At 35.5% G+C, this 20,817-nt stretch overlaps 1 protein-coding gene across 2 annotated transcripts in view; it reads right to left on the minus strand.

Moving 5' to 3' along the window:
• The window catches only part of CEP290 (centrosomal protein 290), an 88,899-nt gene that overhangs the window by 1,535 nt on the left and 66,547 nt on the right, over positions 1 to 20,817 (minus strand). The window contains exons 43-55 of one of the 2 annotated variants that reach the window (XM_033116923.1): positions 20,653 to 20,798; positions 19,652 to 19,807; positions 16,709 to 16,832; positions 15,612 to 16,235; positions 13,592 to 13,723; positions 12,316 to 12,402; positions 10,533 to 10,697; positions 9,889 to 10,011; positions 8,792 to 8,964; positions 5,631 to 5,772; positions 4,389 to 4,462; positions 3,760 to 3,854; positions 210 to 289 (exon numbers count right to left, since the gene is read on the minus strand). In XM_033116923.1, the coding sequence (XP_032972814.1) occupies positions 210 to 289; positions 3,760 to 3,854; positions 4,389 to 4,462; positions 5,631 to 5,772; positions 8,792 to 8,964; positions 9,889 to 10,011; positions 10,533 to 10,697; positions 12,316 to 12,402; positions 13,592 to 13,723; positions 15,612 to 16,235; positions 16,709 to 16,832; positions 19,652 to 19,807; positions 20,653 to 20,798 (2,121 nt within the window). The remainder of the gene's footprint in view (positions 1 to 209; positions 290 to 3,759; positions 3,855 to 4,388; positions 4,463 to 5,630; positions 5,773 to 8,791; positions 8,965 to 9,888; positions 10,012 to 10,532; positions 10,698 to 12,315; positions 12,403 to 13,591; positions 13,724 to 15,611; positions 16,236 to 16,708; positions 16,833 to 19,651; positions 19,808 to 20,652; positions 20,799 to 20,817) is intronic. The other variant, XM_033116924.1, reaches the window with a different exon arrangement.

The raw sequence follows: 20,817 nt of genomic DNA on the forward strand, positions 1-20,817 counted from the left end.
TTTTTTTTGGTAGCTCTTGTTTAATAAATATTTTTGACAGCTGAATGTAATGAACTTTGTAACATCAAGGTCAAATATAAAATACAATCCCAGGAATTTTTAGGATACATACTTAGAATTCAAAAAGGCGATCATAAAAATAGTTTTCAATAGGTGTTTTCGCAAACCATTTGTAACAATATAATTAGATATATTAAATATTTAATTACCTCCATGTGCTGCTTTTCTAGAAATGAGGTTTTGAGCTGTGTCTCCAGATCTTTTACCTTTTCCTTTAGTTGACCAGGAACTGACAAAAAAATTACAAAATTTAGACTCAGCTTTTTCCCATTCTGAATAAGTTCAAGATAAATGATTTGTTTTAGAGAATGAGAAAATTTATGAAATTAGAGCCTGGAAAATGTGGCATTTTATGACCGAAACACTTCAGACTGTGCATATATGCTACCTCTGCCAGATATTGTAATTCCATAGAAGGCAAAGAGAATAGATGTCTGCTAAGTGTTAGAAGTGTAGAGTGAGGTTAAGTTTTACATGGAAGACTGTTAGGTTCCAGAGAAAAATTCTAGACCCAGCAAAACTTGAGTACTAAAAGTACAACAGAAGAATAAGTAGACTTAGTTAAGGGGCTACACCCATCAGCTGGCCCAGCAGCACTGCCGAGCAATTCCATGTAGATTGGTATGCAGTTACCGTGTAAGGACTAATATGTGCAAAGCATGCTAAGCAGGATGGGCTACACAAAGATGTACACAAAGTCCTGAAACTTCCGTGGAATACGTAAGAACACAAACAGCACAAGGGCTTTGTTTGAATTTATGCATTCCCTCCCGCAGAGTTAACATCTCTAATTTTATAATGACAACCAAATGGCAAATAGTATTTTTACTTTTAATTGCTAGTCTGGTATTTTCTTCACGTTAACCACTACATATGTGTCATGTGATCATATTTTGCAGCCATTGAAAGGTAAAATTTTAAAAGTAATGCGAAAGTTTGAGAAAATAATGGGCAGCAAACACATTTTCATGAATGGTACAGAAAGTATATTCTATTAAGGTGCTCTTCAAATGGTCCTGTAGTTATAAGTTGGAGACAGGAAATACATTCCTCATCCTTATGGGAATAGAGGCAGCAGAACCCATCTTCTTTTGGAAGGCAGAGCAAAATCATACTTATCAAAGCCTTCCTCCTCACACCTTCACAGAACGTGCTAATGGTCTTTTACACAGTTGATAGTTAATCACTTGGATGCTATATTGAGTTGATTTTTTTTTCTTTTACTTTTAAATTTATTGGGGTGACAATGGTTAGTAAAATTACTTAAGATTTGTGGTGTACAATTCTGTAATACATCATCTATATATCACATTGTGTACTCACCACCCAGGGTCAGTTCTCCTTCCATCACCATATATTTGATCCCCTTGTGGGATTTCCAAAAGTTAGCTTAATGACCATTTATATTTAAATAGTGCTTTAGAATTTCCAACAGTTATGGTTTGCTTTTGAGCCTCGGCAATCTGAAATAAGTTATGTGTCCTTATGTCCTGCAGACAAGGACTATGAAGGTTCAGAGATTCCCTCTCAGAAAACAGGTTTGGAGAGAACTTGCCTCATGTCAACAGCACTAACAGCTTTTTGGTCATGGGTCTAGTCCAGCATACTGAGCTGGCTGCTACGAGAGGTGCTGTCAAGACAAGACTACTTTCAGCCACCAAGAGGCAATGCGGCATCGTGGTCAATAGCAGGGAACAGAGAGGAGCTTTGGTGTTTCCTAGATTTCGGTTTCATCTTGCCTCTGCTACTTCCTACCTGTTGTGACCTTGGGGACTGATTACTTAACCTCTTTGAATCTGTTTATCACAGGTAAAGTGGAGACAACAGTACCTACCATACAGGGCTACAAGAATTTAAATGCACTGAGCATAGTTTCTGGTACAAGTCATACGTGACAGCTTTAATACAAAGTAGTAAAGGGCTAAGGTAGGATATTGAAAAAGCTATATGAAATAGTCCAAGATTGTTCAGATATAAATTGGCTTTGGCACAAAGTTTGGCTATTTCCATCAAGCTATCAGCTATCATAAATATACAGTACAAACAATTGTTTCTCATTGTTTGCAGTAGTTATGGTCTATAGAGTCAACTGGAACAATGAATTAGTGTATATTAAACCATTGCTTTTAGGGAATACACACACACCCCCACACACAGGGGGTGCCAAAACAATGTATACACTTTTTAAGAAAGGAAAAAACTGTATTAATATACACTGATAACAAAAGATGAATACAAGTCATGTTTAACTTCTGCAGTTACAAAAGGTGCTCAAAGTGGTTACCGTCAGCGTCTAGACATTTCTGATTACGGCGAACTACTGCTTGAGCAACGATCAAAATGTTAACCTCTCTCAAAATGTGTATACATTTTCTGGGCACCTCCAGTATATACATATATATAGAGAGACAGATAGATATAGTCTCTACCTATATCTCTATACTCACACACATATGCGTATAGACATAAACACACACGTCTCAGATTATAATCTGAAATCCTGGAAACAGCTCATCCAGGTAGATTCTATTTTGTTTCAAAGAAGAAAACAAGGTTTGGAAGTGTCAAGTGACTCTCCTGAGGCTGCCCCACTAACAAATGTCAGAACTGGGATTTAAATCCAGTCCAACTCACCCCAGAACCAGAGCTACTGGCCCTGAATGGCACTGACCCCCTACCCCGCCTCATCCTCCGGTCATCTCTGTGTGAAAGCTAAAACAAGAAAGCAACAAAGGAACAAGACAAAGAAACAAAAAGTCATAGACATAGATAACAGTTTAGCGGTTACCAAAGGGTAAGGGGGGAGCGAGGGTAGCAGATGAGGGTAAAAGCAATCAAATATATGGCGATGGAAGGAGAACTGACTGGGTGGTGAGCACACAATGGGATATATAGATGATGTATTACAGAATTGTACACCTGAAACCTATGTGATTTTACTAACCATTGTCACCTCAATAAACTTTAATTAAAAAAAAAAAATGCAGAGTGCCACCTTGTTGCTCTCCCCTGGAAAAGTGTGGGTCAAATTTTTCACTAGTCTGTATTTTCGTAAAAGCACCACGAGTACTGATTATGGTGTTACAGGTAAATTTTAGTTAGTAGGTGAATTCACAAATACAGAACTTACAAATAATGAGGATCGACTAGTGATTGTGTGTGAACGCATGTGCATATGCAGTATGTATGTATGTATATATGCATACATAAGCACATAGGAATAGGGGAATGATTAGTAATCATTTCTGCATGTGAATGGAAGCAGGTAGAAGGATGAGTTACTTTTTAAAAAAAGAAAACTAATATAGGCAATGTTTACTTACGGAGTTTTTAAATTAATTACCAGATGACAACATTTAGAAGAAAATGTTCAGAGGGCTTAAAAGGGCCTATGCTTAGAAACTAGAAGCAACAAACCTAGTATTCATCGCTTAGCACTGTATCATGATTAAATCTGTAACACCCACATGGAACTTAAGGAGAAAAACACTACAGTACTTGCTATTTAACACTACAAACAAAAACTTCGATGGGATTTTTATTATTGCATAGAGTAAGAAACAGATCTAAAAATTTATATCGGGCATTTAACTCTATAGGAAGACAGTTAACAGAAATCTGTGAACAAACAATAAAGGCAGACTAATTCAAAAACTTGGGTTAGCTAACGTGCTTTAAAGGTGTTCTCAAGTACATTACCAGGTATGATGCTCTGAGTTCCACTTTGGTCTTTGTGTACTTCTATCTGATGGATTAGTTCTGCTTTTTCTTTTTCCAGCTGACTATTAGCTAATCTAGAACACAACGATAAAGTAGTATTTAAAAAAAACAGACATTGCTCCAGAAAATATATGGGCATTTCTTATAAACAGTACAGTGCTTTGAACTTGCTCATATTTATAAAAATACACATTCATTTACTCTCACTGCTGCCATACTACCCCATTCTCAAAGAGAGATCATGGAATCAACTCTTCATGTTTTTCTTAAAAGCTGGCCTGATGTCATTTTCAAGAGTAGTTTTCCTATTGGAGGAGCCTCATGAGAGAATACTACCCAGAACCCTGGAAGTAAAGACATTTTTTTTCTCTCTTACATTAATATCTGTCTCTGATGAGTTAAGGTTTTATACAGTCAATGCTAGTAAGGGAGTTTAAATTACAAATCTTGATACCTATATGAGGATCTGGTTTACAATTTTTTCAGCATTTATTATATAAAAGACGATTGGAATTAGGATGAAATAAGGTCGATAAGCCTTTTAGGTAGCAAAGTTGAAAAATCCTATTCTTTAAAGAAAAAAGGTATCATATGAACAGATAATGTACCTAAGAATTTGAAGCTCCCGTTGAAGGCCTTGCTCTGTCTCAGCACCTTCAGGAATATGTTTGAGAATCTCAATCTTTGGGCACAATGAAGTTAGAAAATAAAGTTTGACATGGAAATACGAGGTTTCATAAAGATACACATTTTCAATAAAGCATAATTTTAAAAGTTGGGTTTTCAAAAGCACACATGAAGATACATCGATCATGTTTCTAGTCATTATTCATTCAGCAATTATTTGTTAACTAAGCATGTCAGGTAATGTCCTAGGCATAGAGGAAACAGCAATGAATAAAATAAGCAAAATCTCTTCCTGCATGTTCCCACGGTCCTCACAGTGAGGGAAGGCAAAAAATGAGTATGTGATGTGGGGTGCTGTGTGGTGTGTGTGTGGGGTGTGGGGTGGTGATGTGATGTGATATGATGTAATGTGATATGTGATGTGATGTGGTAACAGTGCCAGAGGAAAGGCAGGGCTATCAAGAGAAATATCCCAGGGTAAGAGGACAGAATGATGGAAGGTGGTATAGGGTTAAGGAAGGTCTGAGGAGCCTCCATTTAAATAGAGACATGAAGTGAGGGAGTGAGTTACGAGAATACTTGGGTGAATATTATTCTAAAGAAGGGAAACAAGTACAAGTCCCTGAAGTTTGAATGAGTTGGTTTGTTCAAAAGACTGAAAGGTCATTGTGGCTAGAACACTGAATGAGGAGGAAAGGAAAGATGAAGCTAGAGAGGAAACCAATACGGTTTTATTCCCGGGTAATGGGGAACCACTGGGATAATCTAAGGATGGGGCTACTATGATTTGCTTTATGCTTTGAAAGGATTACTTGGCAGTAATGTAAGAATAGGTCAGAGATAGGGAGAAGGTGACACAAGGCACGAGTCGAAGCAAGGAGACCAGTTAGGAAATGATTGCAATGGTGTAGGTATGAGAGAAAGCTTGGACTATAGTGGCAGTGCTACAGGTGCTGAGATGTCAGATTTGAGATATATTTTGAAAATTGAGCTGACATGATGTAATGAAAAAGATGTGGGGTGTGAGAGAAAACAACAAGTTGATGATCCAGGATTTTTGGCTTAAACAAACGGGTGGAATGGTGGTGTCATTCACTTAGATGGGCCTCCCGGGGAAAAATTTGTCAAGAGTTCATTTTTTTCTACAGAAGACAATGCCAAGGAATGGCCTGAGATATAATTCATTTTTTTTTATCATGTAAAGAAAAAACAACATTACTTGCCTGTTGCTCGAGGTCTTCAGTGTATTTCTTAACTTTTTGTTCCCTCTCTGTTGCTTGTCTTACAAGCTGCTTAAGATCAGTTAGGCTTTGTGTTTTTTTGGCAATATCAGTTTCCAATTCTTTCAATTTGGTTTCATACATTCTAAAAGTATAAAGGAAAATAATTGGTGTAGACATGGAAAATAATTTCATTGATTTAAAAGTCAGTTCATATGACTGCACTAAAAATAACAAAGAGTTGTCTTATTATACTCTTCTAGTCAAATCTTGCTACGTATTTATTTAGCATTAGGTGACAGCAAGGACTAAGTATCCCTACCCAACAGAGAGGCCAATTAAAACAAAGGATTTAGGTGTTTCTCAAGGTTATAAACAAGGATAGAGCATGAATTTGACCACTGTAAAATATTAGAATGAATGCCTTTTCAGTTGCAAAACAAAAAAATTGAAAGTAAAATTCATCAGAATATCAAATTTTGTATTATTGACTATTAGGAATATAAAGATCACAAATTAAAGCATTTCATATACACACATAAACACACACAAACACACAAAAAAGAGAAGGTATCCAGGTAGAACAAAATCAAAGGACTGCTGGGAGAAGAAAGATATGTAAAAGTGGGCCTGAGACAAATGGTCTGTGTTAGGAAAGGGATGAAGCTTATAAAAATCTGAATAGATTTGTAACCATTAAAGAAATGATCAAAAGTTAAAAAAAACAAAATTCAGACTCCAATAGAAAATTTTAAAACATTGAGCTCAAATGGTTTTACAAGCACATCATACCACCTTAAAGGAAGACGATGCTTATAATATTCAAACTTTTTCAAAGAAAAGAAAGAATGCTTTGGCAACAAAATCAGGTAAGGATAGTATGAGGAAGAAAATTATCTCAATATATTCAAAAGTTTTTGATAAATCTTAGAAACTCAGATGAGAAGGCAATGTTTTAACCTAACAAAGACTATCGACCAAACTGATGAAATATCAGAAGCTCACCTCTTCATTTCATTCAACTTTCTGCTCAAATGCCACCCAATCAGAGAGGCCTTCTCTGATCACCCAAATCTAAAACAGCTCTTGCATCACCACAACCTTTCTCAGCAGGCAGGATAAGGCTTGATATGGAATAGGTGTCACTCATGTCATTCATTTCTTGAGTCACTAATAGAGCAACTATAAAAGTTTCGGCATGAGGAAGACCTAATGGGTCCTGGGTCCCATAAGAGATCCCTAAACCACTTACACTGAGCTAGATGTATAATCCCTGCTGCAGACCTTAGCACATTTTTTTTTGGTGGATATAGGAAGGCTGGAGGCCAAGGTCAGAATGATCCTTCTCTCTGTCAAGTGGACTCTATTAGGACTTAATGTCTTTTTCAAGAGGGATTACTGAAGGCCTACTCTATGCTGTTACCTGTACAGTTCTCAGATTAAACAGACATAAATAATATAAAAGGCAAAGTCATCTTCAAATATGGTTAAATATTTCTACCCCTCTTAAAGGTTTATATACTTTATAAACCATTTTCACATTAATAATCTTTTCTGCAGGCTTACACAGCCCACTTTAGAAAAGGAAGGACGGATTATCATCTCCATAGATACAAAAACTTGAGCTCACAGGAAAGAGATATAATTTACCTAAAGTCACAGTGAAAATTAGGTGTTTCTGAGCCATGGAAACTACCTGGCTCTCCAAAGGAACCAAGGCACGTGTTTTAGAAAAAACATTTAACATAAAGCACATCTGGCATGTAGCGGGTACTTGAGTAATTATCTGCCGAATAAATACATCTCAAAGCAACTCAAAATTCTTTGAGTCCATACATGATAATGGAAGAAAATAAAGGACAAAGAAATCAACTGATAGGGTCGCTGGTTGAGAGCCTCTGCCAGAGTCCAAGCAGACAAACGAGACACCTTCTCCCCTTTACACTTTTCCCTGCGTTATTTCCTTTAACCCCCACCCTAGCCCTCTGACAGTTAAGAGAGGCCTAGATTGGCTTCTGCCTCCTCTCAGTATGATAGTAGGACAGGAACCCAGGATCCTTTGCCTGGACTGCCTGGCCACCTGTGTTGCCCTCTCCTCTACCTGCATAATCTTCCTGTTATGCTTACACTTGGATGACAAGGGCCAAGTAAGTGCAGGGCGGCGGGCCCACTGTGGGACTTGCTGAGGCTCCCATTCTAGTCGTGGTAACAGCTACTGCCTTCCCACCCATCATCAAGTCCACTCTAAACAGCAGGGAGACACTAAAAGGGAAACTGGGATGCAGGAACATAATAAACTCTAGAATATGGGAAGATAAAGAGGGGTTGGCCTTTGGAAATGGGGCCAGCAGATGTAAAGAGCACAACTTCATACAGGATGACTAACGGGAAAGCAGAGAGGCAGGATCTCATTGGTCTCTAGCTTTCATGTTCCTTGAAGCTGCTGCTTATGGCTGTAATTGAGAATGACACCAAAGCCTTTTACTGACTAATCAGAGTCTTGATGAGCCACTGTGGAGACAGCGGCCATGAACATAGTACGGCTTACTCATGAATGCCCATCACCTCTTTCACAGCCACAGAGCTTATTTGACAGGCAGGATTGCACATACTTGTAGAAAAGGTTCATGGAGTAGGAGACAATCGAGTGCCAGAAGGCAGAGGCCAGCCAGTAAGACACTAAAGCTGTTGCTGAATTCACCTGGTTGGGGTATTTGAAGAACAAGTTGCCCAAATATAACACCAAAATTTCAGTACCACCCAGGTCCAGTATGCTACAGGTTGTGACAAGACAGCTCAATTGTGCCTGGCTTATCCTTGAGGTAGAAAATGAACACAACCAAGAAGCTGAGTTGCAGCTGGACAGAAGCAGCACCCAGGAAAAGCTGGGCACCATCAGTCCAGGCTGGTGGCTGACAGCAGCTTCCTGATGCCCACCCAGCCCCAGCTCTGCTCTGTGCCATGCCCTGCCACCCAATTAAACACTTTAAGGAAGAAAAAGAGTCTCTGGCTATGCTAGGACAAAAAAAAGAGTATCATGTTAAAATAAATAACCAACAGTTCATTAGGAAAGAGCTAAGTTAATCAGAACCGTCATATTCTGTTAAAAACAGCGGAATTAGAACTTATTAAACTTTGTGCAAGTTTAAACTATTTCCTCCTACCTGGTAACAACAATTGATTTCCAGCTCTTGCTGTCAGCTCCTTCAAGCTGGGGACCTCTACTTTCTGCCAACTGTAATCTCTTACCAGTCTCTTCTAGCTGAACTGTCAGCTTCTCATTTAATATCTCTAAATTATTCTTGGCTATACGCAATTTCTCTGCAGCTTCAGTTTCCTATTTTTAAAAGATAATTAGTATATTACAACAAAGCATAATAATGTTGCCATAGATGCAGTATATTCAAAATTATCACTATAAATTACAAAACAAAAATAATCTGGAGTCCTAAATGCTGATTAAGATTCCAATAAAAACCCAATGTTTCCTTTACTCTAAAACAGCAATACAATTATAATCACAACAGATTATGTAAATGAGGTTTAAAAACATAAATTTACAAGTATTCTAGCGGTTACTTTAAATTTGTAGTTTTGTTTGGCTACTTTAATCTGTCGTCTTTGTTTATCACACATTTAAAAGTTTTATTTTGACTCTCTAATACCTGTACCCCTATCTATAAGCATAAACTATGTGTAAGTACCACAGATTATTTCCACTATTAAACATCTACATTCAAAGCACAGTATCACTGTGGTCTCACAGTACATTCAGATAAGTAGTTTAAAAATATTAATTTCAATTTATTCACTGGATCATCCACATAAATAATTCCTATTTGTCTTGGGAAGGAATATATTTTGTCACTTAGAAAGGAATCTTACTGTTTGTTTAACAAAACAGTTTCATATACTCCTTAATGGTGAAATAGATATACTTACTATTCCCAATTTTATAGATGAGGAAATTGAGGTTAGAGGGAGGTTAGCAGCTTGACTAGTTATCATGGCTAATAAGTGACAGAGCTAAGATGTGAATGCCAGCCATGTAGCTTCCACATTATATGGCTTCTTAATTTATTAATTTTTATTTTTATTTTCAATGTTCCCCATGGTGAAAGGATGGCAGGCATAAAAATACAATTGCTAAATCCCTTAATATCTACTTTGAATAAACACGCTCATCAACGTTTTCATTCAGTTTTTTCAAGATGTATTAATTAACATAAAAAATAATTATAATCACTAAAGGAAGTCATACTTTTTTAAGTTCTTTATGAAGCCTTTCATTTTCAGCAACAATTTTCTCTGTGCCTTTGGTCTTGGATTCATAGTGCATGCTCAGTTGTCGTCCAAAATGAGCTTTAAGTTTTTCTAATTCAGCCTTGTAATAATAATAATAAAAAATGTACATTATCAAGACAATGAAATAAAAGAAGATCTTGTAAACTTATAAAACTTAATTCAAAGTAGTTGTAGCGATTGTATTTGATAGTTAGAATTAGTCTTCTATCTAATACTGGTCAGCTACAACAAAGATTTCCAACCTTGGCTACACATTAGAAAAATAAAAAATCACAATACTTATGGTAGTACGCACCCCAGAGGAATCTAAATAATCTCAGCACTGGGGGTTTAGGCACCTGTATTTTTGAAAACAGATACAGGTAATTATTTTATGTTGCCAGAGTAAGAACCATTGGTCTTAAAATAATAAGATGACCAAATGGAGCTACTCTAACTACTCTTCGCTTCCAATAAGTTCTTTCTATAGGTGTAAAATATCAACTGCATCCATTAAAGCCATTTTATATAGTTTGATTATATTTAAAATTTTCTTTAAAAAATTAATAAAAATTATAATAGTAAAACATTCCATAAAAGTGATCACATTTAAAATATTACCTTCAACTTTTCATTTTCCAGCTCAATGTTAGCCATTTTTTCACTGGTCAGTATTCCTGATGCTTTTTTCAACTGTTCATTTTCCCTTTGGACTTTTTCAACTACTTTTTTCATTAAGCCAATGGTTTTTTCTAATTCTGGGATTGTCTTTCCACTTCTACCAGACTACAAAAAAATATATTAACTTTTTATTTAATCAAATATTTCAGAGAGTATAATATAAACTCAACATGTGCATTATTATACTCACATTATTGATTCCTAACATTTGAAGCCAAAGCTTGTATTACTTTCACTCATCATTAGAATAACCCTATGAGATAGGAATTACAATTCTCATTTTACATACAAGAATAGCAAGACTCAGAATTTAATAATCCTAGAGTCATGCAGCTGATAAGCAATAGCTTAAATACTCTAGCCTCGATGTCTGTTTCAAATGAATAAACTTAACAACATAAATATTCGATTTAGCATTAGCTCATTGCAGGATTGCAGAGGTTTCTTTATGTAGGAAAAAAACACAAAAGAAAAAATGTGCCTTTAAAGAGCTCATGAGTTATCGAATTTGAATTGCAGCATAATAGAGGTGATTTACTTTAAGAACAACCATTGATTAGAAATTTAGTTTCTGTCCAATATAAATAGAAAAAAAGAATCTGAAATAAAAATCCTGGTGTAAAGTTATCAAAAGAGATGGGTCACAAATTAATAAGTTTAACTGCTTATAATTTAAAATAGAAACAGTTTTCCAACAGTCAAGTAATCTGCTTACTTTTTTGGCATTTCAGTCAGTATTCACATTGTCCAATGAATAGCCCTAAAAATATAAACTTTTACATAATTTTAATACTGTATACTTTCATAATTACCTTAGAAAAGGTTAAATTAAGAAATAGATTATTACTTATAACATGAATATTTCTGACTGTCAACAAAATATTTGTCCTTTTCTACTGATACTCAATATTTTTACCAAATCCATCATATATTTAATATTACTGAAAAAGTTTTTGTCCATTAAGATTGCTTCCACTTGTGCCACTTAATAACATGAGATCAACACGGGCTGAAATCTTTGGCCTTGACCTCATGAGCAACATTTATTCATGCAAAAAGTGAATGCAAAATAACATAGGAAGAAATATACAGTAGTAGCGTTTTCGAACGTCTCCGTTGACAAACATTTCGGTTTATGAACAGCGTAAATTTTATGGATCTATGGTATCATTAGATAGTAAAATTCATGCTAACTTTGCAGTTTTAAGGGTTGATTTTAAAAGTCTGGAACAGATTAATCCATTTTGCATTACTTTCTATGGGGAAACCGTGCCTCGGTTTTCAAATGTTTCAGAACTCGAACAGTCTCCAGAACGGATTACGTTCCATAACCAAGATACCACTATACAAGAATAAAAAAAAAAAAAATACTAAGAAGTTGCCATGGACATCATAAAAAAAAATTACAAAATGTTAGAATCGGACCAAGGAGCACTTAGGAGTTAGCTCAACAAACAGAAGAAAGATTCCTGAAAGTTAAATGTTTTCAAGGTGTGGAGGGATATGTAACAAAAAAAGATGATATGAAATCCTGGTGAAATAAAATGCACGTAAGCTGTGACAGATGATAAGACAGACAAAAGCTTAATAATGTTTTGCACATAATAAAAACTGAAACTGTAGGCACTAGTAAAGACATATCACTACTGTTATGACATATCCAAACTTTTTCATTTCCAGCTTATCACTGCAAAACAAACATGGCATATCTTTACATACTCACCCCTCTGGCATGGCCTAGTTTCTGCTCAACTTCTGCTTTCCCTTTCTTAAGAAATTCACACATTTCCTTCAAATCTCTTACTTGATTCTGTAAGAGTAAAGCAAACATGTAACAATTTAGCAAAGCTATAGCCATTGGAAAGGAAAGATAAATAATTCACCTGAACTAGCAATCTTTCGAACTGGATAGCCAAATGAACAAGTGGGTCTCTACAGCAACAAGGAGAATTTTTAACTAAGACATGTTGAATTAAAGTATATAAATAAAAGAGTATTTTGTATATGACTTTTAAGATATATTTTCCACATTGTTGCCTTAATATACAATATAAATTTGAGTTGAGGAGTCTGATTTTAACTCTCCCGTTAATTACACACATAGATCCTTACTTTCAGAGAAACAGACAACTGAACTTCTAACACTAGTTCTAACTAGTGTTAAATCAGAATGAGAAGCAGGAAATAGCTTAATTATATGATTACCGGTGGAATTAACAAGATTGATAATATTTTAGGTTATAAAACAGAACTGAAACAATTAGCCAGCCCAGAGAACAGAAAATTCCCATACACAGGATATGATTTGGAAAACCAAAGATAAACTTTTTATAAACATCAAAATAAAGTAAAATTTCTAAAAGAGACACTTATCCTAATATACTTTTAATTTAAAGACTATTTTTTGAGACATCCTAACATCTTAAAGTGTAATCATTGTCAATGAAATATACCACCATCCTCTTGCCTCAGGGCATTTGCACCTGCTACTTCTGTTGTCTGGAACTCTTTTCCAGTATTTGCGTGACCCACTTCCTTCCCTGTCCCTTAGCTCTCTGCTAAAATATCATTTTATTAAGGAAGGCTTTCGATTACTATTCTGTTTCAAATAGTAATTCCCATACCCCCACCCAACACACACACACACCCTTCACACAAATCATGCTTTTTTTCCTTAGCATTAAACGTAAGCTGACATACTCGCCATTGATTTGTTTACTTGTTTATCAGCCTTCCCCACTAGAATGTAAGTTCTATCAGTGCACGAATTTATTTCATTGTTATTTCCCATTACCTAGAAGAGTGCCTGACACAAAGAGGGCCCTCAACAAATAATTGTTAAATGAACACATGTAGAAAGTGTAACACTACGTAGAATTGTAGGAATATGAGTTTTTGTGTTCTTCATAAACTAATGTGGTAAGCATAACAATTAAGTAAGGAGAAAAAGATTTTCTGGCTTTAGATTTCCTAACTATATCAAAGAATGTTAAATTTACCTTCAATCTTGGCAAATCTTTATTTGCTTGTTCAAGTTGAAATTTTAGTTCAATATTTTCAGATGACAACTTCAAGTTTTCCCTCTGAAGCTCCTGTTCTCTTTGCCAGTGATCTGACTCTATTTCTGAAGTCTTCAAGAAAATGTGAAGTTAGGAATATTTTTAAGGTTTAATAAATAAAAGCTGCATAAGACATACTGAGTAAGACAACACAGTGCTTCCTAAAATGGAACATTTCTCCTCAAAGGAATATGAGAAAATTGGAGAGCTCTGGACAAAACAACCACAAATAAATAAGTTAGAATACAAAGCTTGCAGGAGACAAGATAATACAGTATATTTTAATTAACATAGGAAGTGAATTCAATTATAACTTAACAACATCCACACATACTCGTATAATGCTTCCATATTACTCTTATAATGACTGAAGTAATTTATGATTTTTTTTTCCATTCCAAAATAAAGCATGACTGTTATCTGTTACGGACTGTATTATGCCCACCTCCCTCTCCACTCCCAAATTCGTAAGTTGAAATCCTAACTCCCAGTACCTCAGAATGATCTTATTTGGAGATAGGGCCTTTTCAGAGATAGTTGAGTTAAAATAAGGTCATTAGGGTCGGTCCTAATCCAATGACGGTATTCTTATACAAAAGGGAAGTTTGGACACAGACATGTACAAAGGGAGATGATGTGAAGACACAGGTAGAAGACGGCCATGTACAAGACATTGAGAAAGGCCTGGGACAGAAACTTCTCTCACAGACTAAAGAGGGAATCAACCCTGTGACACCTTGATTTTGGACTTCTGGCTTCCAGAACTGTGAGAATAAGCTTCTGTTGTTTTCAGCTATCAAACCTGTGGGGCTTTGTTATGGTAGCCTAGCAAACTAACACACAGAAGCCAACGTAAAGAAGTGCCTCAATCCCTTCCTGTTTCGGGAAGCTTTTCCTCATTCCTTGAGCTAAAGGAATTACTCGGTCCTCTGAAATTCAGTAACAGTGCAATTTGTCTTGGCGTGAATCCATCTTGGGTTATTATTTGTTTACTCTTACTTTTCATTCTAAACTATAGGTTATTTGAAAGAGAAATCTGCGCTTGATTACTTTTTTTTATAAAGTGGGAAGTCTCAAATTCTCAATTACTTTGTATCCAGTGGAAAAAAAGAAGCATTATAAACCTGGAAAAAGGGATGAAATATGAATTAAGTCACTTTCATCCATTTTCTCTTAATATTTAATTTTAGTCGATGTTTTGAAGACTAAGTTGCCTGGAATGTCTTAGGTGGAAAGGATAAAGTAAAAAAAAAAAGGTAAATGCTATTTGATTTCAATTGGGAACAAATGTGTTATTCTGTAAGGTACTGTAAGCCGACCCAAAGTAGTATGTACATATTAATAGCAAGTTCATAAACTGGACCTGCATTTAAATCCTGCTCGTTGATCACTAGAGAAGTTACTTATTCTCCAAGCTTCCCATGTAAAATACAAATAATACTCTGCGAAGTATTGTGAAAATGAAATGTAGGCACAGAGTCTAACACAACATAGATAGCAATACATGTAAGCTCCCTTTTCTCATTATATAGCACATGGCAAAAAGACCACCAAAGGAACGTCTTATGCATGTTAGAATGTCACATAGCGTCATAACAAATTTTTATCGACATTATTCACTGTAGTGAAATTTTAATTGTAGTGAGATTTTACAGCATTCTGCATTAGACATTTCTAAGGCAGACAAACACCTCTAAAGTGCCTTATTTTTGTTATGCTGTTACCTACTCGAATCCTTTCAGCGAGCTCCAATGGTAAAACGGAGTAGTAACATGATCAGGAAATGTATACCCACTAATTTTGTTGGTAGTGGTCCAATGTTATTGTTTAAGGAGACGTTTACTAACAATATTTTTTACAAATCCTACACAATTTTTTTCTATTTGCACTACATACGTATGCTACTTGCTAGAAGAAAACTCAGCTAACAGAGAGGTGAAGGGCTGCCACGTGCTCCAACCTGGGACCCGTCATTTCTGCGCTGGACCGACTCATCCGTTGCAGGGTCCGCCGGGGCAGCTTGCTCCGCACACTGATTCGCGGCCGCAGCGACTGCAGCGTGACCGTGGTCCGCCCCCGTGGATTCTTCCAGATGTCTGTGTGTGCTCTGACTTCCATCTTCAGCTCTATGTCCCTCTCCTTGCTCCTCCTTGCCTAGCTCATTCTCTTCCTTGTTTTTATGTTCCTGCTTATTATTTTCACAACAGTCTTGTTTCATTTTCTCAATTTCAGGGTCAGGTTCATTTTCAAAATTGGAGTTAAAATCCGCCAAGGTACCATTAGTTGGCCTAAGTGGACTTGATTTATTGTTTGGTCTTGCCTCAGATATATTTAACTGAGTTGGATCTACGATATCTTCTGCTTTGTGTTTTTCTTCATCACTGTAATGCTGTAGAGTATTTCTGGGTACCTGATAATGTAAGTTGTCACTGGCATCTATTCCCTTCCCATTTTTAACTCTGAGCACTGTTATGGTTTTTTTTTGGTTCCTGTGTAAAGTGTTCTTTTTGTGAAAAATATCACGCCTGTATTTATTAACACTGATAGCAAGGCTAGAAAGCGGAGTTGTGTCACATAACAGATTCTGCTTGACGCAGAAGAAAGAGAAGAAACATGAAAAGAGGAAAAGGAAAAAAAAATAACAGAAATATACATACTAAGTGATTTAAAATAAGATACAACAAACAATTCTACATTAGCGATTCTTTATAAAGCAAAACTACAAACGTATCATACGTTTGATGAAAATGTTATAACATATTTTCCTATATTTATCTAATGGTATGTTCTTGCACCGCAAAACTCAACTACATTTAAAATCTCTAGAAGTCATTTTTAATGAATTTTTATGCAAAGCATAAGAATCTTAAGTTTACTGTTATTACCTAAGAAGGATTAAAGAAGTCAATATACCTCACTACCTAGTAAAACTAAAATTGAACCTACTGCATTAATATTAAAGACAGGGATCTACTGGTTTTGGCCAGAAAAGGTAGAAATTTATTTCACTTCTAAACTTTAAAATAGAAAAATGAAAAAAAAAAGATGTACACTTACTGAAGGCCTAGAATATGCATCCTTCGAAGACTGTTTTTCTAAAGCATGTAGTTTTTCTTGGAGGTATCTGTTCTGTAAACGTAAATCTTCTATAACAGAATCTCGAGGAAGAACTTGATGGGTTCTACAACAACAACCACAGACTCTTTACTATTCAAGCTTCAACTTTTCTCTCCTTTACTATATTAAAATGCAGGAGAGAAAGAAATTGTATAGTGTATTTCTTAACACTGTATTTATTTTAAATTCTACAAAATTTGCAAACTTTACAAAAAATAAAATAGGACATGACTATTTATGTTATAAAATGATCCTCTACAGATGATTCATTGCAGGGCTCCTTTAAACTAGGCGTTAAAAGGTACATTTTGATTTACAGAAACATATTACATTTTTAAAGAACATGCATCTGTTTATATGAAATTGTATAAGATAGCTGAATTAAAATATCTACTCTTTTTAAAACATTACATAATAATTTCATTACATTCATGTACTTCTCAAAAAGCTTAAGGATTTAAAAGGGCTCTTACTGTTACCGGATAATAATCTGTTACTTCACATCTACATGTATCTGCATGACCTACAAGGCCCTCCAAAATGTGGCATAACCTCACCTATTCAACCTAATTGTCCAGGAATCTACCTTTACTAGGGCAAATCAACTCACTCTTACCCACACACACACAAGAGTCACTCCTGCCTCTATGTCTCTGCTTTCTTGGTTCTGCTTTCTTGGAATTTCCTTCCTCCCTTTAATATCTAGATTCAATGCATAAAATTCAGAAATTTACTTGCACTGAGAGAGATCAGTTCAATCTCTTTTATAAAGCCTTTTCTAATTCAGCCCACACAGATTCACAGTATAAGGAAAAAAAAAAAAAAGATCAATTAGGTTTCAAAACTATAATATTTTAATCCCTCTGAAAAATACAAAGGAGAAGAAAAAGGCTTAGTTTTGCTCTGAATATATACAGGGGGTGCCAAAAAATGTATACACATTTTAAGAAAGGAAAAAACTGCATTAAAATTGTAATACTCAATATATACCGATGACAAAAGATGAATACAAGTCATGGTTGACTTCTGCAATTATAAGAGGTGCTCAAAGTGGTTACCATCAGCGTAATTTTAATGCTGTTTTTTTCCTTTCTTAAAATGTGTGTACATTTTTTTGGCACCTTCTGTATTTAGACTAAGGGGAAAAAAGGAGGGAAAGAGCTACTGGTAGGACCAGATAGTAACTATAAATAGATATCAAAAGAAAGAAGAATTCTTCAATCGCTTTTTTTCTCCTACATCAAGGAAAATTCTGAAGGAGTTAAGAAACAATGACATAGAAGGAAAGGAGTTGGAATGTAAGTTAGGAGCTCATGAATGTTCCTTTAAAGAAGTTCAACTTCCTATGCTCACATTATATTAATAATGACACAACAGTACACATTAATGAAGAAGCACTAATGGTAATTTTTGAAGATTAACAGAAAGTATAATACATTTAAGAACGGTAAGTATCCTCATATCCAAATATTTCACCTAGGTACCAGACTTTGACAATGATCACAGATCATTCGTAAACACTTTCAAGAGGAAAAAACAAATTTGGTAAAAATAATCTACATTCATCTTGGAAGAAATGAGTGAAACAGAAAATTATAATACCATAGTTTTCACTGATGTTAGAACATGATTTTATTTTGCTTTGAATTACCATGACTAAATCAGAAGACACAACTTGGAAAGAGACCAAAACAAGAAAATCTCAAAGGCTCTGCTGAAGAAATGACATGGAAGTTTCCGGATCCAGGTACCATGGAGTAAACACATCCAACGTCGTCCCTCCCAAATGCATGGAGTATGTACTTGAGGACTTTGAAAAGTAAACAGTTTACAGATTGGGACAAGACACCAGAATTTAAAGTATCAGAAAACAGGTGGTGAATTTACCTTTTCTTTTCTTCTAGTATTTATTGGCCAGGACACTACATTGCTGAAAACATTAAAATGAGTGTCAGCACTGAAGGAAAGAGCTACTTCTGGGGAGACTTCAAATTCTAGCACAGAGAATGTGAAAATCCCTCGTTATTGTTTTTCCTTCTATCCGTTCTTTCCATGTCCCAACCCTCAAGCTATCCCATAGGCAGTGTTGGCAGAGACGGCAATGGGAACCCACAAACAAAATGTTTAGAGGGGAATCACCTCTTCCAATTAGCAGAGCTGTGATGGGTAGGAATGTAGGGCAAAAGTAGTTCTCCCACTTCGCCTCCCCCCCTTTCAGCCCTCTGTTGTATGCTTGGCTGCAGATGTGTGCACAGATGCTCAAGTGCACAGTAGAACAGGGAAACTAAAGGGCCAGGTTAGGTTCGAAGTACCAGAAGTACTTGGGGCAACAGGAAGTGTCAGGGAGATGGCAGAAAGGGAGGAGCTCACACAAGTACAAAGTGGTTTATGAACTTCTGGGCTCACCCTTGAGCTGTGTGTGTGTACGAATAGGATCCTATTCAGGACACCAAAGGCTCTGAGAACTGAACTCACAGAGAGAAGACAGCCCACATACGAGACTGTCATCTGGGACGTACACGGGCAGGACAGATCCAAACAGCACTATACAGGCTTTGAAATGAAACTGATGTTGGAACCATAGCCCACAAGAAAGCACGATGGAGCTTGGGCCTGCACCGACCCAGACCGACTGCCTGCTAAAACAAAAATATCTACATTTCTCCATAGATTTTATCTAAGATTCAGAGTCTCACAACATAATATTCAAAAGTTCAAGAATACAATCCAAAATTATATGGTATACAAAGAAACAGGAATATCTTAAGTCACATGAAAAGACAATCAACAGAACCTAAGCGTAAAATAACACTTATCAGTTTCTATGGGCCAACCCATGTTTCCTCACCATGATGGGTAGCGCATTTCCACGTAATAGCTTACCTCATATGTGACATGTCATTTTCTAATTCAAGATTTCTCTTTTTTAATTCTTCCAACTCTTTTTCTGACTCCAAAGCTCTCACTCCCATAACATGATTAACAGTCATGCCAGTTGATTTTAGTTTCCTCTGCAAAGTAAGTTTCTCTTTATCAGCTCTGTGGGATTTAATATATGGAATCATGAGAATATACCATTTACTGTGTGGCTTGTTCAAATTATTAAACTGTATCTTACTCATTACAAGACCAATATACAAAATTTAGATCATTTTATATTTTCTCTGAACTAACTTATTTTAAAATTATAGGATACTCCATTTATAAATTGTTAAAATATATTTAAAACATAGTTTAAAGAAAAACAGTGAATCATAGATAATAAATGATAATTAAAACTAGAAAATTTCTTATATTATCAAGTATAATGAAACTATATACTGTACAATGTGAACCCACCTTTTTGGCCCAAACTTTCAGAGAAAAAACTTTAATTTTTTAATTCAAATGTGTATTTGTTTACATTTAGGTAATTATTTTTGTATTACAAAGGAATTTCAGCATTTACTTTTTTTTAACATATTATGGTATAAGAAATTTTATGTAACAAATAATACAAAACACGAGAACAGATCCAAAGTACAAGAAATTTTATGTACCGGTAACAAATTTACGATATTTACGCATCATAGAAGGCCAAGAACTCTTTGTCGCAAGTTTGTGGTAAGTTCAACAAAATCGATTATTGTATTCCAGGGTATTATTTTGCCTATGGATATCGTTACTGATTTCTAGAGTTACACTTTCAACTCATAAGTATAAATCAAAGAATTAAAAATATTTATATAGATACGGAATTAGTACTAGCCATGTATAATGAGCATCCTTATTTTTCCCTCACAAATTTGGGCAAAAAAAGTGTGCATTATACACTGCAAAATACGGTAACCTCCAGGTCAATTAAAGACTTTACACATAATTAATTAGCTTTACATTAAACTCACTTGGCAAAAAGATCCTTCAAAGTATTCAACTGCTTTGTTAGAATATAGACTTCCCCCTCTTTTTCTTTTAACTTGTTTCGAATTCCCTCTATTTTGCTTTGCCATTTTTTACCTTCTTCCCATCTAATTAATTCTTCTCTAGCACTCTGTAAACAATAATAAAGG

This window comes from Rhinolophus ferrumequinum, chromosome 10 (genome assembly GCF_004115265.2).
Source record: "Rhinolophus ferrumequinum isolate MPI-CBG mRhiFer1 chromosome 10, mRhiFer1_v1.p, whole genome shotgun sequence".
NCBI lineage: Eukaryota > Metazoa > Chordata > Mammalia > Chiroptera > Rhinolophidae > Rhinolophus > Rhinolophus ferrumequinum.